General features: G+C 47.8%; 1 protein-coding gene across 1 annotated transcript in view; it reads left to right on the forward strand.

Moving 5' to 3' along the window:
• The window catches only part of CSTPP1 (centriolar satellite-associated tubulin polyglutamylase complex regulator 1), a 224,113-nt gene that overhangs the window by 182,278 nt on the left and 14,456 nt on the right, over window positions 1-27,379 (forward strand). The window contains exon 4 of the mRNA XM_014591331.2: window positions 15,902-15,986. Coding sequence (XP_014446817.1) covers window positions 15,902-15,986 — 85 coding nt within the window. The remainder of the gene's footprint in view (window positions 1-15,901; window positions 15,987-27,379) is intronic.

Genomic DNA, 27,379 nt, shown 5'->3' on the forward strand with positions numbered 1-27,379 from the left:
AGGAATGCTGGAACAGGAGTGCCAGGTCTTCTGAGGTTGTTTTGTTTTGTTTTGTTTTTTAATTTTTTTTAAAGAATTACCTAGAACCAGCAGATGGTGTAGAGGTTGGGACACTGGACTCGCACATAGTTGACCATGGTTCAAGTCCCAGACTTGGTGGCTTGGGAATCAGGCGTGTATGTGTGCATGCCCAGAATCCTGGGAGGAAGACAGAGAAGGGATTATAGTGTGACCATCTCCCCTGGGGGTGATTTCTCACTTCTCTTCATCTCTCTCGGGTGAGTGCACTTGCCCTATGGCAAAAACATTTTAAAAATTAATTAAAAATAGAAGGAATTAACTGAAATCTATTATTCTGATTTTTAAAAATATTTTGGTTCAAGATTTGAAAAGTTCAAGCCGAACGAAACCTGTCTGCCAGGCATGTTCTCTGTCCCAGACAGTGAATGCTAAGAGCTTGACAGCATTACCTCACATAGTCTTCACAGCAGTCTTACTCCTCTAATGATTATCAGTTAGGAACCAGTAATGAGGCCCAGCCTCGGCGACACGACTGGTAGTGCACCGTACTGCAGAGTGGGAAGCCACATGGCAGCCAGAGTCTGAGTCCCCAGACCAGTCAGCCTGAAAACACCCAAGGCAAGTGCCTACATGCCCAGGATCTAGTGAACTGGAGGGCTGGGGGAGAAGAACCATGGCATGGCCAAGCCCTGTGGAGGGTGTTTCTCATCCTCTCTCTCACACACACAGACACACTCCATCACAAATTTAAAAAGAAGAAGAAGAAAAGAGAAAGAAGTCGTAGTACTGAATAAAAGAGTCAAAATCCATGCCCTCTTGGAGCTTACATTCTAGTGGGGAGACCAGATATTCAGCAGAACACACAGTGATGCGTGCTATGGAGAAATACTAAGCAGGCGAGTGAAAAAGGGCGTGGCGGCAGCCGGGGTGTGTTGCTGCTTTAAATACTGTGCCAGGAAAGGCCTTCCTGAGCAGACGGCGTTTGAGCAGAGATCTGACGGAGGTAAGAGCTGTGCAGGTGTCTAGGGGCAGAGGAACAGCAAGAACAAAAGCCGAAGGCAAGAGTGTGTGTGTGACAAGTTCAAAGCACAGCAGAGCCAATGTGGCTGGGGTAGTCCCAGCAAGAGGTGAAGAGAAGATGCAGTCAGGGCTGTTGCAGGGGCCCCTCTTGTGTAGGGTCTGGCAGGGAGCAATCCCCAACATTTTACAGGTGAGGAAACTAGGGCTCCAAGAAGTGTTCCCCAGCCCTCATAGCTAGGAAACAGCAGAGGACTTTTCAACCCAGGGCTGTCGTGATTTAACAATCGCCCGCTCTTACCTGCTCTGCGATGCTGCCCCAGAAAGCAATACAGTGGGTTTCACAGTATTGCTGCTGTGGTAGCAAGTTCTGTGTTGCCTGCACCACAGAGAATTATCACAAGAGAGTTCTAAACATAGACCCAAAAAGAATTCTGAGGATTATGGAGACAAAATGGTTTACAAATTTTTAAAAATAATTCTAATGGTTTTGCTTTTTAAACACCCTTTGATATCTTCTTAGTAAGGCTCATAACTTTTGTTTTCTTAATTTTTTTTTTCTTTAGGTTTTTACCAAAGTGCTTGTTCACTCTCTAGAGAGGGAAAGTGAGAAATCACCACCCCAGGGGAGATGGCCATATCGCAATCCCTTCTCCTCTGTTCTCCTCTTGGGATTTTGGGCACGCACACACATGCACCTGGGATGATTTTCAAGCTGCCGGGCCCTGGACTCAGACCGCAGCTGGTCATGTGGGTATCCAGCGCCTTTACCACACCACCTGCTGGCCCCTGTTTTCTTCATTTCAAAAACAGGTTATATATGAATATGACAATTCAAGAGTCAAAAGGTCGAAAATCAGTCTTTCTGATTTTATCGTATGTAAATAAAATATGTTTTACTTAATTTAATCAGTCCTGATCATTTAGATGTGACACATGACAGAGGAAGAAATTAAGGTACAAAGAGTTGGCACCCAATCGAAGGCACCCATCACTGGGAGGCCCGGTACCCAATACAAACTCGAGCGAGTTAAGGCCAGGCTTGGTCTTTTAGGGTACCTGTGCATGGAAGGAATGGAATGACTTCGTCCTTTGATGGCACTGGGGTATTTTTCATCTTTTTCCTTTCCTTTTTGTATGCCCACCAGTCTCAGTAAAAGATAAGGATCAGGGTTCAGAAAGCCTAACTATCGTGTTATTTCCTGGGATGAAGAGCACTATCATTGGGCTCACATTTTTATTAAAATAAGATGAGTGATTCACTCACATTACAGGCAAAGGGTCTTTTACCAGGAAAACCATACTTTGAAAAACAAAGCTGATGGCTTTAAGGGACAGTAAGTGCTAACGTCAGTTTCCTTTCCCATCCAGTCCCGAAAGAGTCGGCCCCTGTTCTTTCTCTAGCTGCCTCTCTCTCTTACCCACACATACACATGTAATTATAGACACGGTATATGACATGTGCCCACAGAGACAGAAACAGCAGGGAGGACGAAGGTGGGTTCATCTGGAGGGACATGTGTGTTTATCCATGCCCACCATCCTTCTGGTTCCGGCTGTTTCTTTCTCTTGAGTGTATTTTCTTAGTTGATGGGTAGCCGTAAGTCCCTCATCATTGGTGGGAGTTAGTGGATTCTGATGAGAAAACAGACTGTGGTCTTTATAAACACGCCCACATCCTGGCAACGGCCTTCCCCTACTCGCACACCCTCATGGGCCAGGGAACTTAGATTGTTGTTTTTTTATTTTTAGTCTGTCCTGGTTCAACTCACCCTCAGTGAGTAACCCAGCTAGCCACTGCTTGTGTTTATATTTATTTAGAAAAGAAGAAAAATGCATGTTAGGCAAATCAAATATATAATCTGTTCCATTTATTTATTCTAGGACTGCTTTGGACAGTACAAAGCTCAGAGAAATAATAACTTTGATTAGTTTTTGTTTTCCATGGCTTGTTTTCATAAGTCTTCATTGGACAGTTTTGCTGATAGCTTATAAAATTCCATCTCAATCATCCGCCTCAATTTAAATTGGGAAGAAAAATGGAGTTGGAAGTATTTTGTATATTTAATATATAGGTATTATATATATATATATATATATATACAATACTTTTCCCTTGCTAATCTGTGTCTAGTCCTGCTAAAATTGCAGATACTAGGGAACAGCAGATGGCCGAATAGTTACATCACTGGACTCCCATGTAGTCAACCACAGTTCAGTTCAAGTCCTGAACTGGTGACTTAAAACTCATGCTAGATGTGTGCATGCTCAAAATCTTGAGGGGAGAATAGAGAAGGGATTGCATTATGGCTATTTCTCCGGGGTATGATTTCTCTCTTTCTGTCTCTCTGTTTCTCTCTCTCCAGTAAGTGCAAAAAATCTCTCTTAAAAAAAAAAGAGGATGGGAACCAGCAGTTAGCGTAATGGCTGGGGCGCTCCGCGGTTCACATCCCGGACCCAGTGGCTTAAAACTCACGCCAGGCGCATGTGCGTGTGTGCCCAAGATCCCAAGAGGAGAATGAAGGAGAAGGGATTGCAGCGTGACCATCCCCCCTGGGGGGTGATTTCTCGCTTTCTGTCTCTGTGTCTCTCTCTGTCTGTCTGGCGAGCACACATGCCCTATAGCAAAAAAACTCTCAAAAAAAAAAAATGAAGAAGAAGAAGAAAAGAAAAGATACAGATACTGGTTCGAGTCCTGGACCTGGCAGTTTGAAAAATCATACTGGGCATATGTGTGTGTATCCAAAATCCTGAGAAGAGAGTCGGGGGAAAGGGACTGTGGTGTGGCCATCCCCCCTGGGGGTAATTCCTTATTTTCCCTCTCTGTGAGTGTGCATGCCCTATAGCAAACTTAAAAAAAAATTAAATGCAGATACAGCCTTATAATGGCTTAAATTGATTATTGATTGTGTAACCCTTCCTCTGTTTTCTTACAGACATTAACAACAGGTCACTGAAAATACAAGGGGGTCTTTCAGTTTGTTTTGTGGCAGCAAGGAGCCAAATAGACTGTATCTGACCTTGGCGACATCCTAGGAGCTAGGTGATAGAAAGAGATGGACTCGCTGGTGGTAGATTTAAATATCAGCAGAAATAATAAGAGCAGTTGCAGCTAACATTTACTGAATTCTCATTCTGGGAACTCACAGTGCTAGGTGTTTTTCATCCATAGAAGAAGAAAGAAAGGCAGAGTTCCCAGTAATCTGTGGCTACAAAGAAAAAAACGTCGTAGAGACCAGCCTGTGGAGGAGACAGAGGCATTGCCCTGGGCGCAGAAGGCTTGATTTGATCCTGGAGCTACCACTTGCTTGGTGACTGTTCTTTGCTGAGGCTCATTTTCCCTGTCTGTAATAATGGGATCATAGCTTATCCTCCCCCTGCTCCACAAAGTTCTTACGGGAATCAAAAGTGATAATGCATGTAAAAATGCTTTGTATATTATGCAGTCTCTACAAATACAAGCCATGGCCCTGTTCAAAACAAGGTGACGGAGGGCTGGCAGTGCAAGACTCTCCAGGAAAGCGGTGTGCACCTGCCTTCGGGCAGGAAGTCTGTTATTCACTCATCAATAAAGAACAAGGCATGATAAAGTAATCAGGAGATAAGGAATAAGACTGTTTCACCCACCTACTGGCTGGAGCTGAAGGAGACTCCTATGAAGGGCTCCTTTTGTTATGCAGGTGCCACCGGACCAGGTGCCTCCTTTCAGGAGAGTAGAAACAAGAGCGAGACTGTTGGTCCCCCACGTACCCTGTGCCCTGTACCTGCACTTCCGCTACTGTCTCTCTCTCGCTCTTTTTTTTTAAATTTAAAAAAATATTTTGCCATAGGGAGAGAGAGAGAGACAGTAAGAAAGTGCCCCCCCCAGGGAAACGACCACACTGTGATCCCTTCTCCATTCTCCTCTCAGGAGAGTCCTCTCAGGACGCTGGGCACACAGGCACACACTGGGTGTATTCTTCAAGCCACTGGGTCTAGGCCTCGAACTGCATGGCAGGCCATGTGGGATCCAGCCACCCAACTACCACCTGTCCAGCACTCTTTCTCTTATTTAATCATCTCAAAAACTCTTCATCATTAGTATTATCATTATTCATACTATTATTGTCACTTTTGATATATTATTATTCACTCTCATTTCTAATTGACTTGCCCAATTTCCATGGCTTTTTAGCTGGAGAAACAGGATTTGGGCCTGGGTTAGCTGATTCAGGAGCCTGCACTCTTTTTATTTTTTGCTTTAAAGTATTATTTTGTTCAAAATTATTACTTTTTAATTTGACCAGAGAGAGAGGGGGAAAGTGAGAAAGCAAGCTGCCAGGTCCAGGACTTGAACCACAGTTGGCCATGTGGGAGTTGAGCCCCTTAACTACCACGATGCCACCTGCTGGTCCACAGAAGCCTGTACTCTTTTTTTTTTTTTTTTTTTTTTTTTAAGAGGGAGAGATTTTTGCTATACGATGCATGCACTCCACAGAGTCAGAGAAATTGAAAGTGAGGAAAATGAGAAATCACTCCCTGAGGGGATGCCACACTGCCATCCCCTCTCTTCCATTCTCCTCTTGGGATCTTGGGCACACACACACACGTGCCCAGCATGAGTCTTACGCCACCAGGTCTGGGACTCAAACTGCGGTCCACTGCATGGGAGTCCAGTGATGCAACCATTACACTATCTGCTGGTCCTGAGCCTGCACCCGTACTTATCACAAATAGAAGACTTAGAGATAAGGTGGGTGGTCTTTGTTTTGCTTGTATTTTTTTAAGAGAGATTTTTTCTATAGGGTGCATGTGCTTGCTGGAGAGACAGAGAGACAGAAAGTGAGAAATCACCCTCCCCCCGAGGAGGGATGGCCCACCTTTGTAGAGTTCTAGAGGTTTAAGGACGGGCTTCTTTCCCTCCCCCCTCTAGCCTGGGTGAAGGCCACTGAAGGGAAAGTTGGGTAAGAAAGGCACTTTTATCTGCATTTTATTTAAAGTTCCTTATAAGGTTTCCATGAAAAATGTATTATCTCTTAAAATATTTGTTTTAATCCTCATATACTACAACTTTCTTATTTTACAGATGGGAAAACTAAGGTCTAGAAAAATTGTGCCCAGGGCCAGCCCCATGGCCTAGTGATTAAAGGAGTCAGATCCCACATGACCAACTGCATGGTTCTCTTTCCTGCCCTGATGACTAGAAAAACATGCCAGGCCTGTGTGCATGCATGCCCCAAATCCCGGCAGGATGGAGAACGGGATTCCGGTGTGACATGCCCCAATAGGGGGTGCTTTCTTCCTCGTCCTCTCTCTTCCTGTTTCTCCGTGTCTCTTTAGTGAGCACAAGCACCCTCTGATAAATTTTTTTTAAAAGTATGGCCAGAGGAATGTGACCAGGTTCTGTTCTCTGTATCGTTATGTGTCTCTGTGATAGAACAGACTTTCTGCACCTTAATCAGGGGAAGGAAATGTAGAGTACTGCCTCTCTTTTGAAGGTTGAGTAATACATTCCAAGTATATTATTATGGGGGGGCTAGATGTTTCCTGTCACCTTTAATCACTAAGAGGAGGGATCGAGATTCATTCTCCACTTTACTTCTTGTGCTTTTAAAAAATTATTTCTGTTCCATTGAGAATAGGAGTGGGGGGACCAGCAGATGGCATAATGGTTACATCGCTGGACTCCCATGTAGTCGACTATGGTTCAAGTCCTGGACCTGGCAGCTTCAGACTCACACTGGGCGTGTGTGTGTGCGTGCCCAAGATCCCAAGAGGAGAATAGAGAAGAAGGGAGTGTGGCATGGCCATCTCCCCTGGGGGGTGATTTCTTGCTTTCTGTCTCTCTTGTGAGCACTCGCACTCTATAGCAAAAATCTCTCTTAAAAAAAAAAAAGAAAGAAAGAAAGAACAAGAGTGGGTGGCAGGAGTTTGAAACAGTTTCTGCCTCTTCTGAAGAAGAATTATACTTTGGCTCTGAGGTGTCCGGTTCAAAGGGCATTACCTGTTTTCTTATTTTCAAACAAAAAAGTGAAGTAGCAACTCCTGGTGGAGCTGCAGGAGTGCGTGGACGGTGGTGCAAAGGCTAGACCTAAAAAACTTCCTTGAAGGGCTGTTGGGCCCTTTGGGAGCTTACGGTACTGAAATCCTGCTCCCCATTTTAGTACTCAAAACTGCCCCTCATTTCCTCGCTAAACGGGTGGGAAACGGTGCTCATGCCAGAGTAGCCAACCCTGTTTCCCCAAGAGAGTTTTCTCCCAGCTGGCATCAGTGCCTCCTTCCACAATGCCACGTGGCTGCCCGCCCCGTCCAGCATAGTCATAACAAAATATAAAACCTCAGAGTCTGGCTTTCTGCACCTTTCTGAACACACGGAAGAGTGATGAGTGGGCAGAGGATAGTGTTAACGGCCCAAGTTCTTTACTCCAACGTGTCATTGGAAGCCATTGCTGCCAATTTCTTTTCTAAGATCGTTTCCCTTTCAGTAAACTACTTATCATTTTCCTCCATTTATAATATAAAAAGAAGATAAAGTAGTAGAACACAGCCCACTCTTCAGTTGGGGCTTTGCTTGACAGGAACTGGCCTTAGGATGTCCTCCCGTGAGCTGGGGTACCAAACGCCCCATGGTAGTGAAGCCATCAGATGCATGGCCTCCTCCCTCTTCCCTTCCCCCGACTCTCCTTGGCCCCCTCCCTGACCTGTAGGTAGTGCTGAGAGATATTTACTCAGCTGTGGCCTGGCCTAACAATGCCTCAGTGCCCTGGGGAGCGAAGGGGTGATGCGGTCATGCCCCAGCTGTCCATGGCCTTCCCAGCATCACTTGGCAGAGCAGCCTGACTGAGGGCGAGTGTCATTTAAAATGAGCCTTCGCAACCCTGCATAAAAGAACATAAAAACAATTGCAACTCAAAATTGGAGAGTCCGCTTCATGGGCTGTGGTGTTCTCTGGCCTCTGCGGTAGTTCTCCTGAGATCACACAGCCAGCCGACCCGAGTGGTTCAGTCCTCTGGGACGCCCTGTCGCTTGGTAGCGTTTCATTATCCCCAGCTCTTGGCCAGCCCGAGCTCACCCAGCCAGCATACAGGTACTCACACAGACGAGTGCAAGTGGAACCCCCCTTCATTCCCATACTTCCGGCGCTAAGAATCCTTGATTCATACGTGCGAGAAGCCTTCCTCTGAGTAAGGGACGAAGGTATGCCCCCAGTTTCATCCATCTGGCATGCCTGTGCTGGTCTTTAGTGACACCACTCTGACCATGGCAGAGGCATCTGAGTCCACAACCACATAATGCCACAGTTCTTCTGAGCAAATGTTGTGGACGCACATGGTGGTCTGCGAGGAGGATGTAGAAATGACTAACCTGCCCCCATAGAGCTTCAGGGGGAGGAATTTCCACAGCAAGAAGGCAGACCAGATGTAGAAAAGACATCTTTCTTTTCCTGCAAATGAGAACAAGTTAGCCCTTGAGTATTCGGACATCAATAATTTCTGACTAGATTAACTTCCTTAGCTAAAATAAGCTCATTCGTTACTCTCTAAGGCCAGAGTGGCGAAAACCAACGAAAGGATATCTGAGTTGAGGCCCTGCTCATCTTGAAAGCCGTGGGATTCACACTGGAGTTGAACAGTGCCAGAGCTAGCTTCTGTGAAGTGACCCCGAGCAGCCTCTGGCTTTCACGGTAAAACTGCTGATAGATTCCTACGAAAATAAATATTCAAGCTGATTGAGTTCAGCACTTGGGGAGAAGGTTCTAGAAGTCAACGAGCCCAAGAAATGCAGGACACCTGCCGTGGTTTACTGTGTTTGCTGGGAGTCGTAGTGCCTACCAGATAGGACATTTTCTACTGCCCGCACTTCGCAGCTCTGCCTTTTCCTCACACACCCCCAATTGACAGAAATGCCTGCAGTGCCGGGCAGATCCCCACCTCTGTGTCCACGCTGTGACCAGAACCTTGTTTGGATCTGGGTTGCTGTGCAGTGTAAGTTTTTATTCATCAGCTCTTCAACAGCCGTTTACTGTGACGTGCCAGGAAGTGTGCGAAGTGCTCCAGTTGAGCCCAAAGATTCCTTAACTTCAGAACCTCAATTTTAATCAAATAATAAATATAAAATACGACTACCATTAGTTGAGCATATTCTATTTTTCATAAACTATCTTATGTATAAATTACATCATTTTTATCTTTTATTGTTTTACAATTCTATTAGGTGGATACTGTGGCTATTCACACTTTTAAGAGGAGAAATGAGGCTTTGGAGATGACATACATCCAGGTCATACTGGTAGGAAGCAGTGGAGACAGGCTTTGAAGCCAGGTCATCTGAGTGCAAAGTCTAAGCTCTGCACTAATACAGAGCCCTGCCTGACTACCCTGCCCTGTTTCATGCAGCCCGCCTGGAGAGTATATGTCCGCTGAGCTTAGATATAAAGTCTGTCTGTCACCTAGCGTGAACAGTCCTATCATCAGAAGTGAAGTCCTCCATGAACCAGCTGGATCCCACCTGCTAGGGAGGAGCTCTCGGGATCTTTGGAGTCAGATAGGCTTAGGTCTGAATCTCAACTCTTTTCCTAACTCTGTTTCCTTGAGAAAGTGGAGACCTAGTTTTGTTATTTCTAAAATAATATCAGGACCAACAGGTGGCATCGTGGTTAAGGTGGTGGACTCTCACATGGTCGACCATGGTTCGAATCCTGGATCCAGCTGCTTGAAACCCTTGCTGGGTGTATGTGTGTGCGTGCCCAAAGTCCTGAGAGGAGAATGAAGGAGAAGGGATTGTGGCATGGCCATCCCCCCTGGGGGATGATTTCTCACTTTCTGTCTCTCTCTGTCTCTCTCTGTCTCTCTGGCGAGCACACGCGCCCTATAGTGAAAAACCTCTCAAAAATAAATAAATAATAATAGCAAGTACAGAGCATTCACAATGGGCAGACACTGTTGCAAATACTTAAATGAACTCTCGACACGTCTATGATGTTACTTCTGTCATTTTACAGAAGGGACAGCTGAAAGGTCGAGTGATTTGAAGTCCAGGGCAAAGTTAGGATTTGGACGCAGGTAGTCTAACTCCAAGGCCATGCCGTTAGCCTCGGTGCTGCACTGTGTAGTCGCTGGACATGCTCGGAATCAAGGGCAAAACCTCTGGTCCAGAGCTGGACTCCCAGTGGTAAAACTACTATTTTTTTTTTTAAGAATTATTTTTTATTTGGGGCCAGGAGATGGCATAACGGCTATGTCGCAGGACTCCCATGTAGTCAACCGTGGTTTGAGTCCCGGACCCGGTGGCTTAAAACTCACTCCGGGAATGTCTGTGTGTGTGCCTAAGATCCTGAGAAGAGGATGGAGGAGAAGGGATTGCGGAGTGGCCATCCCCCCCGGGGGGTGATTTCTCACTTTCTTTCTCTCTGTCTCTCTGGTGAGTGCACAGACCCCATAGCAAAAATCTATCTCTTAAAAAAATTATTTTTTATTTAACTTTATTTACTTATTTTAATTTAACCAGAGAGGGACAGAGAGAGAGAGGGAGAGGGAAAGTGAGAAAGCATGCCACCAAGTCCAGCACTTGACCCGCAGTCGGCCATGTGGGAGTCCAGTGCCCTCAGCCACCATGCCACCTGCCGGCCCCGGTGAGACTTATAAGGTTGAAGAGAAAAAAGTTTAACTTTCCTCACTATCCCCTAAAGGAGAAGCTCCAGTTTGTAGACCGAGTTCTGATTTTGATCTTATACCAAAGCCTTCTTATATCTTTGCCTTTGAACTCTCAGGACCTGCTGGCTGAAGCTTTCCTAATTGTGAGGGGATTCCTTTGGAGAATGCACCTGCTGGTGCACACCACTTATGTTCCCTGCACCTGCCAGGGCACAGAGTGTCTGGAGTGCCGGCCGGTGGGCACGTGGCCCCCAGCACAGGTTGTGATTCTTCTTTCCAGCCCTGTGCCTCCGGCCTAGCTCAAGCTGCCATACTCGGGCTTCAGTCCTTTCCTGCTGGAGGCAATTAGAACCTTTTAGACTCAGTTTCATACCTGAAAAATCCCAATTCACTTGAATTGTCTCCTTGACCCAGTTTACCTGGAACAGTTCAGTTCCTGCGATTGATTTCAAGGGGACAACAAATTCTTAAGCCTTCTTATGCTATGCTTGATAAGATCAGGGTGCTGAAGACGTTAGCTGGACAAGCTTTGGAGGCAGGCCTCCTGGGTTTGCATTCTAGTTCTACCTTAAGCTTAAGCCCACACAGTCTTAACTTTCTGTGTCTGTGAAATGGAGGTAACAGTGAAGATTACATGAGGTAGCGTGTAAGCCTTAGAACAGCGCCTGGCCCACAGTAAGTGCTCAATAAATACTAGCTGATTAGTATTACTATGCTGCCCCCCCCCCCGCGCCCTCAGCACCTCCCAACCCCCGGTTTTTCCTTCCCAGTCTGGGAGCTTGCTCTGGGAAGACAGGTCCCTCACTATCCTCCCAGACCCTGGACCCTCACCAGGTTGTTTCAGCCCTCTAAGCTTCCACATCCTTCTTTGAACTGGGACTGGAATAATGGAGTGCACTCCATAAGGTTGCCGTGGAGGTCAAGTGAGCTAATTGAAGTGCAGAGCACAGAGTTCAATGGCCATTCACTGTCCCTGTTAGCGCTGGAGCACGAAGCCTGCCGGGAAGGGCCTTTGAGATCTTGAAGAGAGCTCGCAGAGCCAAAGGACCAAAGTAGAGAGGAGCATTTCGGATGAACTAATGCCTGAAAGTAAGCCTGCACTGCTGGCTGGCTCTCACGGCCACCCTGTGCCTGCAAGGAGGAGTGGCTGGCAACGCTGCGCGGACGACACTGCGGAAGAGTGGTCAAAAGGGACTGGGCTCAGGGAACCCACAGCGCTGTCTGGGCAAAACACCCCCAGGGGTCTGCGCATTCAAACCCACAAGAAACACCTGCCTCCCCTCCACTCCACTCCTGTCTTTACCTCCAAGGATTTAAAAACAAAACCCAAACAACTCCTATTGTTTGATGTCACTGAGCTCTAGACTTTCCGCTTAAGACTTTATAAAGATCATTGTTTACATTTTTTTAAAAGAAATTTTTGCCATGGGGTATGTGCACTTGCTGGAGAGAGAGAGACAGAAAGCGAGAATTCAACACCCAGGGGATGACCACGCTGCAGTTTCTTCTCCATTTCCTTCTTGAGATTTTGGGCATGCCTGCACATGGGCCCAGCGTGAATTTTAAGCCTCCAAGTCTGGACTGACTACATGGGAGTCCAAGCGACATAACCATGGCACCATCCGATGGCCCCAAGATCATCTTTTACATTTGACTTTAACCCTGAAAAGTAGGTATTATCATTCCCATTTAATAGATGAAAAACTGAGTTTTAAGGATATTAAGTGATATCCCCAAGATTATAGGCCTGGTAAGTTGCAGAGCCAAGGTTTGAACCCTAGCCTGTGGAGCAGGAAGGGGACTGCTCCCATACGCTCCTCAGCGCCCTGGTTGGGGACAAGTTTTCCCACTCCCTGTTCTCCCAGTACCCACTGTGCACCAGGCAAGCCCTGTCTCTACATGGCAGGTGTCTATCCCCTCAAGTCATCGGGTAGAGTCGGAGCTGCTCTCTTCCCCAAGGAGAAGTTATTTGCTTGCACTTTGATTGATCTCTTTATATGATTACTTTCCTCACTTAATGTTTGAGAGAGTCACACTCCAGGGTTGGTGAGCAGGATGCATTCAATTTTTAGTATTTTTAAGAACCTTTCATCGTGGGACCAGCAGTTAGCGTAATGGCTATGTCGCTGGACTCCCACATAGTCGACCGTGGTTCGCGTCCCGGACCCAGTGGCTTAAACTCATGCCGGGCGCGTGTGCGTGCATGCCCAAGATCCCAAGAGGAGAATGGAGGAGAAGGGATTGCAGCGTGACCATCCCCCCTGTGGGGTGATTTGTGGCTTTCTGTCTCTCTGTCTGTCTCTGTCTGTCTGGCAAGCACACGTGCCCTACAGTGAAAACCTCTCCAAAAAAAGAAAAAAATTTTTTTAAAAAAAGCACCTTTCATCGCATTAGAGATACAAAGTGATTTTTGTAAATCATCCTTCTGTCCTTAGGAAGCAAATGTGTGAAATAAGTGAGTTAGAATAACATCAAGAACCTAAAGAGAACCTACTGTCTGGAAACTGGGAGGCTAAGACTGATGTCTACATTGTCTTAAATATGAGGGTTACATACCCACCCACACTCCTTTCATTTCCCTTCAGCCTTTTTAATCTTCTCAAAGATATATTATAGGAAATTTGAGGTACAAGTATGGATTCCTGTGAAACACTCTGACACACCCCCTCCACACACACTCACACACCAAGAATGGTATCAGATCTATCCACCAAAGTGTAGCCTAGAAAAATACTAGTGATTCAAAGACAGAACTTCCCTTTATCTATTCCCTGACCAGGACCGGCAGGTGGCGTGGTGGTTAAAGGCGCTGGACTTCCACATGGCTGACCGCAGTTCACATCCCAGACTTGGGACTTTCCCTCTCTCTCTCTCTCTGTCTCTCACTCTGTCTCTCTCTGGTCAAATTAAAACAAAAAAGTTAAATAAAAAATAACTTAAAAAAGAAAAAGAAGTGTATATTCCCTGACAGAAGAAACTCCTCTCTCTACGGGGAGTTCTAGGGTGAGAATAAAGCGGGGGCACGTTTGATTCGGGGCTTTTGTCCCTTTCCTGTCCTTCCCTCCCTTGAAGAACAAGACCTCCTGTCAGGCCGTGCCCAGGGTCAGGCGAGTGAGGAGACTGCACACCAGATTGTGGCCAAGTCAAAGGCCACAAAAGCCATCTTGGTCCTCTGACCTACGCTGACGCCGAATCTGTGCCTCTGGTGCCCTGACTTTGGAAGTGTGGTCAGTCTAACCCTCTGCCCCCACCTTGAATTGAGCTTTGATGAAAAAGGAATAGGAACGCAGGCCTGTCCCTAGAGATTTGGGGTTTTTGTCTTGGAAGAGCATCAACCGAAGTATGAAGGGCCAGATCTGGATTCCTGTGGCTTGGGATAACAGGTCCCGAGAAACCAAGCGCCTGTGATCGTCTCCCTTCCCCAGATGCGGCCAAGCCCTCTGGACTCTCTTCTCCCAGTCAGCCTCCTCCCAGTTCGGGTGGCTTCCGGGGGATGGCCCTGGCTCTGCTGCCTTTGCCACAGCCGTGCCCTTCCGTCCTGCAGTGCTTTGGTAGGGGGACACTGGCCGATAGCTGCTGCCTGGCTTTAACACCTGCAGGAACAGAACGGCTTCTACGCGTCAGTGTATTTCTCCTTGTTAGGGAGCCTGCAGATGTCTCTGAAATTCGTCTCTCTGGGCTTTCCACTGGACCACAGTGCCTTGTCTGGGCTCATCTCTCCCAGAGCACTGCTTCCGTACATCAGGAATAGTCTGGTTACCCTGATGGCGTATCTTGGCCCTCCATCTCGGCCCCCCATAAAGGACAGCCCGGTTGTGTGTAGACAGCTGAAGGAAGCCAGTCTCTGCCACACTGGACGTCAGGGCACTGAGGGCGAGTCTTCTCCACACAGAGCCGCTCCCACATGTTCTGTGGATGGCCTCTGGGCACGTGGTGGTGAATGCGACCAGGCCAGGGAAGTTCAGCAGATTTAGGCAGCTTCGAAATGACTCGTTTTCTAGATTTTTACATACCAAGAAAAAACAAACTAAGAAGGTTGATAAAGGTTCCTCTCATTTTCTCTCTTCGCATAATTATCTCTCGAACCCATGAAGCCTCTTGGATCAAATGTAACTGGGTGCCTCCCACCTAGGACAAGCTGTGTAGAAGCACTGCCCTTAAAATCTCACCGCTGGAAGTCAGCCAGTGGCCTGGAGGATCCCACATGGCCAGTTGTGCAGTTCAACTCCAGGACCTGGGGCTTGAGCAACATGGCAGACATGTGCCTGTGCACAATCTAGAAGGGAGAAACGGAAGAGAAGGGATTGTGGCATGGTCATCGGGGGGGGGGGTGCTTTCTCTTTTGTTTTTGGGTTTTTTTTGGCCAATGCACGCACCCTGCAGCAAAAGTAAATAAATACATAAATACATACATAAATAAATAAATAAATAAATAAATAAATAAATAAATAAAATCTCATCCCTGGAATTAGTGGCCAACACATTGACTCATCTTTTTTTTTTCCCCCAAGAGATTTTTGCTTTAGGGTGCATGCAGAGACAGAGAAACAGAGAAACAAAAAGCAAGAAATCATCCCTCAGGGTGATGGCCATGCCACAGTCCCTTCTCCTGTGCTCTCCTTTCAGGATTTTGGGCACGCAACACATGTGCCTGGTGTGAGTTTTAAGAAGCTGGGTCCAGGACTCAAACCGCAGTAGACTACATGGGAGTCCAGCAATGTAACCATTACACCATCTGCTGGTACCATACTGACTCATCTTTAAAAGAGCAGCCTGGGGCCAGCAGGCAGCATGGTAGTTAAGGTGCTGGCGGACTATGGTTCAAGGACCCGTCAGATTGGAACTCATGCTGGGTGCCTGTGCATGCATGTCCAAGATCCCAAGAGGAGAATAGAGGAGAAGGAACTGAGGCATGGCCATCCTCCCGGGGGGTGATTTCTTGTTTTCTGTCTCTCTGTCTCTCTGGCGAGTGCATGTACCCTATAGCAAAAATCTCTCACGAAAGAAAAAAATCATGCCAGGCGCATGTGCTCATGTGCCCAAAATCCTGAGGAGAAGGGATTGCAGTGTGGCCATCTTTCTTGGGGAGTGACTTGTCACTTTCCCATTCTGTCTCTGGGAAACACACAAATGGCTCCTCCAAGACTAGGTTTAAAACCAATAGAATGACTAAAAAGAGAACAGTGACTGAGAATGCAGAGTTCTAATGCTCCTCTCCATTTCCACTTCAGACTTGCTGACCATGAAGGAATATCACTGTTTGCTGCAATTACTGTGCCCAGATTTCCCACTGGAACTCACTCAGAAAGCAGCCAGGTATGTCCAATGGGCTCTTGTAACCAACTCAGCCTCCTGGGAGCCCAGACTTCTTAGAGAATCCTGAACTGTATATAAACAAGACAAAAACAAAAAACACATTAGGAAATAAATTGGCATTTAGAGAGGGGTCTATGTGGGATTTGCCCAAAAATATAGTATATTCTTCATTTCCAAAGGGAAGCCAAATGATTCTTTGTGGTTTCTGTGGGGAGCCTTAGGATCTGACAATAGAGTTGGAGGGTCATGAGTTGAAGACGCACAAAAAAAAAAAAAAAAAAAAAAAAAAAAAGCCACGCACACAATAGTAGAGGTTATCCTGAGGAAAGAGGGGGCAGGAGTTGTCATGACTCATGAGGGTTGAGGTGGGGATTGGAAGGGCATGAAGGTGATAAAGCCCCAGCTGATGAAAAGGCAAATTGTATTATTTCTGCTAAAAGAAGGTTTTTAAGATTAGTGCAGAGCCAAGACTTGCTGGAAGTTATTAGAAACCCCTAATTTCTGGGACCAGTAGATGGCATAATGGTTACATTACTGGACGCCCATGTAGTCGACTGTGGTTTGAGCCCCAGACCCAGCGGCTTAAACTCACGCCGGGCACATGCGCATGCGTGCCCAAGATCCTGAGAGGAGAATGGAGGAGAAGGGATTGGAGCGTGGCCATCCCCCTCCCCCCAGGTGGTGATTTCTTGTTTTCTGTCTCTCTGGCTCACCAGCGAGCACACATGTAGGAAAAATCTCTCTAAAAGAGAAAAAAGAAAGAAAGAAAGAAACCCCTAATTTCTGTGTGTGCTTTTACTGTCATTCACATTTTTTATTTTTAGAGAAATTCTTGCTGTAGAGTTCATGCGCTTTCCAGAGAGACAGAAAGTGAGAGAAAGCAAGAAGTCACCCCTCAGGGGGGGATGGCCACTCCGCAATCCCTTCTCCTCCATTCTCCTCTTGGGATCTTGGGCACGTACACACACGTGCCAGCGTGATTTTAAGCTGCCGGGTTCAGGACCCAAACTGTGATCGACTACATGGGAGTCCAGTGACATTCCCATTATACCATCTGCTGGTCCTGTCATTCACATTTTTAAACCAAGTGAGGTAATTGGACTATGCTGTAGTTAATTTTTACTTTTTTAACACAAAACATGAGGTAGGACTAGGAATGGGAATATAGCAAAAAATCTTATTTTCTGAAAAGTACCCACCTTCCCTAAATCATAGTGGCTGCATTTACTTTCGTTGCTCCTTTTCGATCTTTTTGCTTTGGGGCCAGATGGTGACATGTGGTAAAACACGGTGCTCTGCGAGGCTGACCCACATAGGAAGGCTCTGGGCTTGCACCTGGAGCCCTCCCTAAGCACTCCAGGGAGATGCATGTGTGCAAGCTGGCCGAGGCGGGGGGGCGGGAGGGGGCAGATCTTATCATTGGGATGCTGCTGGGGTTGTCGTTCACTCTTTCTCTGTATCTCACCTCATGGAAGAAGTAGATGAATAAACTTTAAAAAGACATGCAATTTTTGTTTGTTTATTTTTTTCCCATGGGTGTGTGTACTTGTAGGAGAGAGACAGAGAAACAGTGAAAGAAAAAATAAGAAATCATGCCCCGGGGGGATGACCATGTCACAATCCCCTCTCCTCCATTCTCCTCCTGTAATTTTTGGGCATGGATGCACACACACACCCAGCATGATTTTCTTCTTCTTTTTTTTTGGAGAGGTTTTTGCTATAGGGTGCATGCACTCGCCAGAAAGACAGAGAGAGACAGAGGGACAGAAAGTGATAAATCCCCCCCCAGGAGGGATGGCCACACCACAGTCCCTTCTCCTCCATTCTCCTCTCAGGATCTTGGGCATGCACGCACACGTGCCCGACATAAGTTTAAGCCACCAGGTCTGGGACTCGAACCACGGTCGACTACATGGGAGTCCAGCGACTTAGCTGTTTTGCCAACTGCTAGTCCCCTCAGCATAATTTTTAAGCTGCCAGTTCTGGGACTCGAACCATGGTTGGCCACATGGGAGTCCAGTGCCTCAACCATCTCGCCACCTGCTGACCCTTAAGACATGCAATATTAAATACATTTATTTTATCTCACTTAGTCTTTATAAAAACTGTCACTTCCGATTTCACTGAAGAGGAAACTGCTGTCCAAGAGGTTGACTGTGTTGCCCACATTTACTGATAGCGTGTATGTAGCAGAGGCGTCGCTTGAACCAGGCCTGCCTGAATCCAGAGACTTTGCTCTCAGTCTCCTCATGTCCCTGCCTCCCTGTGTCACATCTGGTTTTACCTTCAGAACCTAAAGATGCACAGGCCGTGCCAACAATCATCGCACTCCTTTTGGAACAAGTGAGCTGCCTCTTCCACCGACTCGGTAGATGGAAAATCGGTTGCTACTTGGAACAGACACCAGCCTCACAGTGGGGGCAGGTGCTCCGCAGTTCACAGCTCGTGATCTAATTTTGCTGGTCACGTGCAAAACCTGTTCAGTGATCACACCCAGACTTCTGCAGGTTTTAGCCTCCTCATTGTTCGGTGGATACTTATCTTCCCCGGTGGCACCTAGCCACTGGGAAAAGCTGTAGTTCAGGTTTTCTCATTCTAACTCATCTGCCATCCAAAGGAGTTTCTTTATGGGGGGAGGAGTAATTTTTGTCTTCTATTACTTAGCTGAAAAAAAAAAAATGAGAAATTACCTCTCATAATTTAAAAGCAGCCAAGTGAAGTTAGCTTCAAATTTCCACGGTAGTTTCCCTTTGGGCTCAAGTCAGTTTAAGGAAGATTTGGCCCCAGAATTTGGGAGGAAAAACACACAGCATTCTTAAAGACTGAATTTATAAAAGCGGCTCTGACTCTGACTAGAGAGTTCCTAAATAAAGGAAAAAACCCTGAGACCAGTAAGTGGGATCGCAGCTAACACGCTGGCCCCCACATGGCCGAAAACCATCAAGTATAGGACTTGCCAGGTGCGGGTGCAGGTGTGCCCAAAACCCTGGAAAGAGAATGGAGAAGGGCTTGCGTGTGACCTTTCCTCCTGGGGGCTGATTTCCCACTTTCCCTCTCACCATCTCCCTTTGTTTCCAGTGGTACATACGCTCTATGGCAAAAACCTTATAAATAAACACTGAATGAATGGAAACCCTCAGTATGAGTGCGTATGCTGTAGGAGGGCAGGTAGGAGCTGTACTGTCACCCCGGAGATCTTTTTTTGCTGTTGTGTCACTATCACTTAGCAAAGTACCTAGATGAAGGTCTTCCAAAAGTTCAAGGAAAATGTATATTATGAAAAGCTATACATGGGTTTCATAAATCTTTTGCACGAAAATAAACTCATGCTAACTTGTAAGTTGTTTGAACAGGCTCCAGTTCTATGCATTAAAGAGAATAAGATAGTAGTTTGAAAAGAGTCCCTATCAGGACAACGTGAATTCTGCTAAAATTGAAGCAAGAGCAAGCATTGCATTTATGATTAAGCTCAGTGGAAGAACGGTGAAATCACTGATGCTCTCTGAAAAGTTTATGGAAACAATGCCCCAAGGAAATCAGCAGTTTACAAATGGTTAACTCATTTTAAAGAAGGGGCTTAGTTGGAGCCAGCGGGTGATATGGTAGTTAAGGTGCTGGGTTTCCACATGGTCAACTCCTGTTTGAAAATCACACTGGGGGGAACCAGCAGTTAGCGTAATGGCTATGTCGCTGGACTCCCACGTAGTCCACCACGGTTCGCGTCCCGGACCCGGTGGCTTAAAACTCACGCCGTGTGCGTGTGTGCCCAAGATCCCAAGAGGAGAATGGAGGAGAAGGGATTGCGGCATGGCCATCCCCCCTGGGGGGTGATTTCTCGCTTTCTGTCTCTATGTCTCAAACCACCACCCCACAAAAAAAAAAAAAAAAAAAAAAAAAAAACCTCTCCAAAAAAAAAAAAAGAAAGAAAATCACGCTGGGTGCATGCACACCCAAAATCCCAAGGGGAGAAGGGATTGCAGTGTGGCCATCCTCCCAGTGGTGCTTCTCACTGCCCCCCTCTCTCTCTTCCTTTGTCTCCCTCTAGCAAGTACACATGCCCTGTGGGAGAAAAATCATTAAATGGCATCCATTTTTCTACAGTTAATAATGTCAAAAAGACTGTTGACATGGTTAAATTTCTAGGCCTCTCATCTCTTTAAAGTCGATCTATTTAGAATGGTGTCATTGCTTACGAAAGTTTCTTTTTCTTTTACTTTTTAGAATTTTTTAAAGAATTATTTTATTTCACTTTATTTATTTATTTATTTTAATTGTATCAGAGAGAATCAGAGTGAAAGAGAGAGAAAGGGAAAGTGAGAAAGCAAGCCGCCATGTCCGGGACTTGAGCTGTAGTTGGCCATGTGGAGTCCAGTGCCTTAACCACCACGCCACCTGCTGGCCCCTTTCCACAGACTTTTTAAGGTCCCCTTATACATGTCTGCTGGATAAACGAATACATAAATGAATAATATATGGATAAATATCCTTTCGTTGGCATTTTACATGGTTCTAATACTCCATGATTCTAAGTAACTCTAAGAACAAGAGTCAGTAATTATATCTTATATTCAGATGTTCATCAAATTTTTTTTCTTTTAAGAGAAAGATTTTAGTTTTTGGGTGCATGTACATGCCAGAGAGACAGAGAGACACAGAGAGACAGCAAACGAGAAATCACCCCCTGGGAGGGGATAGCCACACTGCAGTCCTTTCCCTTCCATTCCTCTCGGAATCTTGGGCATGCATGCACACGCACCTGGCATGAGTTTTAAGCTGTCAGATCCAGGACTCAAACTGTGGTTGACTACGTGGGAGTCCAGGAATGAAATCATTACGCTATCTGCTGGTCTCTAGTCATCAAATATTTCTTGTTGGGGGTGGATTTCTCTTGAGATCTCTGGTTAAGCGCACACACCGTATAGCAACAACTTTTTTTAAAAAAAAGTATAAAACCCAATGACTTTTCGTGTATTTCCAAAGTTCCGCATCCATTACCGCAATCAACTTTAAAATGTTTCCATTCCCCTAAAAAGAAATTGTGCATCCTTTAGCCATGACTGTCCAATCCTTCAGTCCTCCCGACCCTAGGCAACCGCTAATCTACTCTGTCTCTATAGATCTGCCTCATCTGGGAGTTTCAAGTAAGACGAATGATATATACTGTCCTTTGTGATGGCTTCTTTCACTCAGCCTGATGTTTTCAAGGTTCATCCGTGTTGTGGCATGTGTCAGGACTTTCTTTAATCAAATGCTCCCGAAGAGCTGATTTTGTGTTAGGAACTCTTCTGCCACTGGGGATGCAGTCATAAGAGACAGTTCTCACCTTTCAAGGAACCTGACGTGTAATCTAGAACTCAGATCGCTGGGGTGCTGGTCAATGCCCGCCATCATTTTGTGATGTACCATCTTGCTTTCTGTCCAGAATAGCCACTGTCCTTCCTTCTCATTCCTGAGGGACACCGGCTGAGCTTCCAAGGGTGGACCTCTATCTGGTTCCCCAGCAGCCGCAGCTTTGCCTTTGTCCCTCATCTGTCCAAACCCTCCGAACAGTCTGGTATGTTGTACTGCAAGGTCCGCGTATGAGCGATACAGTCTTCTCAGAACCACAAGCTCTTGGTACCAAGGTGTAATTGTACCTGGTATGATCACTGATAGCAGGCGCTTCTGGAGTGGCATTCCTCCATTTATGGCCAGAGCTTGCCCACCCCTCATCTGGAGACCGGCAGTTTGACAGAAACCTCAGACCTTTCTGTTCGAGGAGGAAGAAGCTTCCTCCACCAGTCCATGGCAATAGCAATGTGAGGGAATTATGAGAATACAGGTGGAAACAGGAGGGTCTTGGGTGTCCGCAGGGTTCTGGCTGCAAAGTTAGGATGGATTCAGGATTTGGGAGTTTGTCTTCTTCCTGTGTGTGAGCCTCGGGCTTCTGCGCCAGCTCCACCTCCTCACTGCTCCAGCTGGCCTGTGTGCGGACCCACCCCATCTGTCCCCAGAATGCCCTCTTGTGGTTTTAGCCGTTCTCATTTTGTCCTGAAGGTCAGGGTCCCCAATCCCCATACACGTGCCCAGGCATCTGACCAGAATCACAGACAGGGTGGTCAAGTCTCCACAGCAGCTACTCTTTCTGCAGGAGGAGGAACCGCCCCACCACCTCAGGGCTCTGAGGTCTGGGGACAGGGCGCAGCAGGAGGCTCAGTCTGTGGTGACGTGTGCAGGAAAGAATGTGATCCATGGGCAGCTGCAATGCAGAGCCTCCACGCTCTGGCCTTGTGTGCTGCATGCACTGAAGCCAGGCCCTGGGCACAGGTGTGAGCTGGAAACACAGGAGGGGATAGGGCAGCAGACTCAGAGGGCCCCTCACTGCACACACTCCTGCAGCGCCAGGAGAACTGAAGGAATTTCATCCGTAAAGGATTGCCACAGAGATTTCATCTCTCCATCCTCCATGGACTGGAAACTATCTTGTTGGTTAAAAGCTTGCAATTAGGGGGACCAGCAGATGGCGTAATGGCTACATCGCCGGACTCCCATGTAGTCAACTGCAGTTCGGGTCCTGGACCCAGTGGCTTGAACTCACAATGGGCGCATGTGCGTGCATGCCCAACATCCCAAGAGGAGAATGGAGAAGGGATTGTGGTGTGGCCATCCCCACTGGAGGGTGATTTCGCACTTTCTGTCTCTCTATGTCTCTGGCAAACACACACACCCTACTGCAAAAATTTCTCAGATAAATAAATAAACGAGAAGTTCCTGAAAGCAGTGCTTTCTGGCACTTTTCCACTTCCTAACATACAGAAAATAGTAACTAACAAGAATGGCAGACTGCTTGTGATGGGTCTGCGGCTCTGGCCTCCTCCCAGCTAGGCCGGGGGACCGTCATACCTGTAAACCATTTGAGGCCCAAGTGGCACAGGTCAGGAAGCTCTGATCCAAGGTGAGGGTGAGGGTTTAAAGCAGTTAAACCTGAGCATGCATCAAGATTGCCTGTAGGGCTTGTTAAACCCCACATGGCTGGCCCCATCCCAGAGTTCCATAGGTCTGGGGTGAGGCTTGAGAATTCATAGCTCTAAAAAATCTTCAGGGGATGCTGATGGCCTGGAAGCTACACCTGAGGCCACTGACTTAAAGCACTGCCTGTGAGTTTCATTCTGGTATGTTAGAGTGGACGGGAGAAAGAAGATTCACAGTCCCTTCCCCTCTGTCATCTGGAACACTGTTTAACTTCTCCCTCCCCAGAGACAAACACCGCTAATGAAGGATGCAGGGTTAGTAGGAGAAGTTTTGTCACCCTGATTATGCTGTGAATACGCACAGTGCTGCAAAGCCACATAAACTAAGAATGTAATTTCAGGTAGAGCCACTCACCCCCATTAAGAGACCCTTTCCTGGCCAGCCTGTGGCTTGTCTGCTTCGAGTCTCAGATCCAGTGACTTGAGAAACCCACTGGGCGTGTATGCATGCATGCCCCAAGTGAAGGAGAAATGGAGAAGAGATTGCAGTGTGACCATTCCCCATGGGGGCTGCGCCCTCTCTCTCTCTCTCTCTCTCTCTCTGGTGAGCACAGTCACTCTCTGAGAAAATGGAGAAAGGAGAGGTGAACTTTTCATCTGGCATCAGAGTCACAAAGCCAGGACAGCCTGGTGGTGAGGGACTTGGTGTAGGACATAGAGCACCCTGGATTCCAATCCTGGCTTCTTCATTGATGTATGAACTTGATCAGGTATTGAATATCTCTGAGCATAAATTTCTTCATCGTCTGTAAAATGGAAATAGTTATAGCACCCTCCTGATAGAGTCGGGTTTTTTTGTTTTGTTTTGTTTTGTTTTTTGTTTGTTTGTTTTGAGAGGTTTTCACTATAGGGCACGTGCGCTCGCCAGACAGACAGAGAGAAACATAGAGACAGAAAGCGAGAAATCACCCCCCAGGGGAGATGGTCATGCTGCAATCCCTTCTGCTCCATTCTCCTCTCGGGATCTTGGGCACGCACGCACACGCGCCCGGCGTGAGTTTTAAGCCACCGGGTCCGGGACACGAACCACGGTCGACTACATGGGAGTCCAGCAACATAGCCATTACGCTAACTGCTGGTTCCCCTGATAGAGTCGTTTTAAGGATTTAATGAGACAACTCATATAAAATACCTGTCAGGTAGCCCTCAAAAACTTATTTTAGAAAGAATAATTTGTGTATGTGTGTGTGTTGTAATTTTTGCTATAAGACATGTGCACTTGTCCGAGACAGAAAGAGAGAGGGAAAGTGAGAAAGCATCCTTTTGGGTGGGGTGGCCATGCCACAGTCCCTTCTTATTTTCCTCTGGGAATTTGGGGCATGTACATACTTGGGCCTGGCATTTTTTTCAAGCCATACCAGGTCCAGGACTCAAACCACGTAGTCGGCCATGTGGGATCCAGTGGCCTTTAACTTCCATGCCAATGATTACTGAGCCAGTAGAAGCGAGGTTTCATTCCTGCAGACACTGACCGCTGACATCCGGCACCTGCCAGACCTGCGTGCACTGTAGACCCGGTGCTGTGCCTCCTTCCTGTCTGGCTTTCGTTGTGCCCCTCCCCCACGTGCCCCACGTGCCCTCCACGCAGAATCTGCCCAGATCACTCTTGCACCATAGGTCCTTCCCCAAAACAGAAAGAGGGAAAGTGAGAAATCACCCCCCGGGGGGTGGGGGTGGGTATACCACACTCGCTTCTCCATTTTCCTCTTGGGATTTTGGGTACACACACACACACACACACCTGGCATGATTTTCAACCCGCTGGCTCTGGTCAAGTTTTTTGTTTTTGTTTTTAGGTGAGAGGTTTTTGCTATAGGGCACATGCGCTCACCAGAAAGACAGAGAGAGACAGAGAGACAGAAAGGGAGAAATCACCCCCAGGGGGGAATGGCCATGCCGCAATCCCTTCTCCTCCATTCTCCTCTCGGGATCTTGGGCACGCATGCACACGCACCCGGAGTGAGTTTAAGCCACTGGGTCCGGGACTTGAACCGTGGTTGACTACGTGGGAGTCCAGTGACATAGCCATTACGCTAACTGCTGGTCCCAGGCTCTGGTCAAGTTTTAATCCCTCTGAACTTCTGTATTCTCAGTAGACACTGAGCTTACCCCACAGGATTAGTGTGAGAAGAAACTGAGTTCCGGATGTGCAGCGCTGACAGAGTAAGCCCCCGTGCATATTAACCGCGATCTTGTCATTATTTATACGGTCATACCCCGAGGTCCAGCTGCTTAGGCACTGCAGGGTGGGGCGGTTCAGGGAGCCCTGGAGTTACAGGCCAGGGCCCTGGAGAGCAGTGGCCTACACGTCCACACCACTTTGAAGTGGGACGTGAGACAACGTATGCAGAACGATGATGTCTCTCACGCGGGCTGGAGGAGGGCCACCCCCAGAAGTGTCCCGGGAAACCTTCGGACAGCCTTCTCCTCCCAGTGAAGGGGGTTACCAGATGTGGTTGCCATCACTGCTTCTCTCTCGTGGCCCTGACATGATTTTTTTTAGCTTTAATATTATTTATGATTTTCCAGTTTGATCAGAGAGAGACAGAGAGAGAGGGAAAGTGAGAAAGAAAGCCACCAGGTCCAGAACCTGAACCGCGGTTGGCCATATGTAGTCCAGAGCCTTCAACCACCACACCACCTGCCAGCCCCATTTTTTTTTTTTTTTTTTTTTACCCAGAGGGGGCCCCAGAAAGGGACAGAGCAATCAAGAGAGCAAGAGAGAGAAAATGAGAAAGCCAGCTACCAGGTCCAGGACTCAAACCATGGTCGACGATGTGAGAATCCAATGCCCTTAACCACCACGCCACCCTGACATTTTAAAAGAGATCACAGCAGTGCACCGTGAGCCCAGGCAGACTTGGGGACACACTTCAGCTGCCTCCGTGAAGGACACTAGTCATGTGACCTCCTGAAAGACGTCCAGCTGTGGAGGACGGCTTTTCTTTCTGGCCCTGGCGGAGGGCTGGGAACTAGAGTGCTTGCTTCCGCCTGGGGGCCTCTGCCCGGCTGGGGCTGGAAGCACTTACTTCCTCTGAGCCGCTTCTTCCGCGCTATTTTTGGACTCTCCCAGCACCTTAGCCAGATAGAATACACTCACCGAGAGCCGCGGGCACGCGCGGTAAAGCCGGTGCACGCTAGGCCAAGCCCCTCATCACACTACTCTCCTCAAGGGTCTTATGAAATAGGAACTAGAACGCTGTCTCCTCTATGGGTGGGGAAACTGAGGCCCAGAGAGAGAGAAGAACTGGGCCAGTGAGTGGTGGAACTGGGACTTGATCCCACGGCTGGCTAGGTCCATACTGCAGAAAAGCTGCAGCTCCTGCCACCAGGCCAGAGATGCTGGCCCTCTGGGGTGAACATGTGGATGAGTCAGTAGGTGCAGGCTGGAAGCTGTTGCCTCCTTGGCACCCACTAACTCCCAGCCAGCCAGCCCATCCCGGCTGTCGGAAGTCTGCAAGGAAGGGAAGAGAGTGGCCATCCCCTTGGGATTACCTCGGGCCCCACCAGGAGCTCCTGCTCTACCGCAGTTGCCTGCCCTGGACCCCACCCTCCACATGGCTCTGCTCCGAGCCAGCCTGATTGCGAGCCCTCACTGCCCCCCACTGCCCCCTCTCAGCCCCAAGGCAGGGCCCGCAAGGATCCCTCCATGATCCGATAGATTTGTACCGACGCTCATTGGCATCAGCTCCCAGCTGGCTCCACTTCAAAGCAGGGGCAGCCAGGCTCCTCCAGGTGTCAGAAGCAGCTGGCATGTTAGCAAAGGCCTCTGGCAGGGAGGGGCGTCGAGCCAGCTGCCATCCACTGGGAAACAGCACATGTGGATGACCTTGCCTCTAAGAGGAGCTCCCCTCGGGGCGGGAGGGCGTGCACTGGGGATGAAGGAGCTGTCTGTGGGGGTGCAGGGCGACTGCTGGGGTGGTTCCTGTCGCCAAAGGCAAAAGACAGACCCGGCCTCCTGCCTGCCTTTCCCCAGAGTTCTGCTGAGGTTTCCAAGCAAGACGCAGATGCCTGGCCCCTCCACGGGTCAGAGCACTGGTTCAGAGGTGGCAGTGCAGCACGTGATGTTCGGACCTGCACCTTTCAGGCCGGCAGGTGGTGTAGAGGGGAAGGCCCTGCGTCCCACGTGGCTGATGGTGTGGCTGGAGTTCCAGACCCAGTGGCTCGAAAATTACAGGCAGGCACGTGTGCTTGCGAGCCCAAAATTCCACGAGGAGAATGGAGACGGGATTGTGGTGTGGCCCTCCCCCCTGTGGAGTAGGGTGCATTCTCACTTTCCCTCTCTGTCCCTCTCTATCTTTCTCCAGCAAGTGCACACGCCCTGTGGCAAAAACCTTAACAACAACAACAAAGTATGCCTTCAAGCCTCTGCTGGAACCCCAG

The sequence above is a fragment of the Tupaia chinensis genome, unplaced genomic scaffold (assembly GCF_000334495.1).
Source record: "Tupaia chinensis unplaced genomic scaffold, TupChi_1.0 Scaffold000561_1, whole genome shotgun sequence".
Lineage (NCBI taxonomy): Eukaryota > Metazoa > Chordata > Mammalia > Scandentia > Tupaiidae > Tupaia > Tupaia belangeri.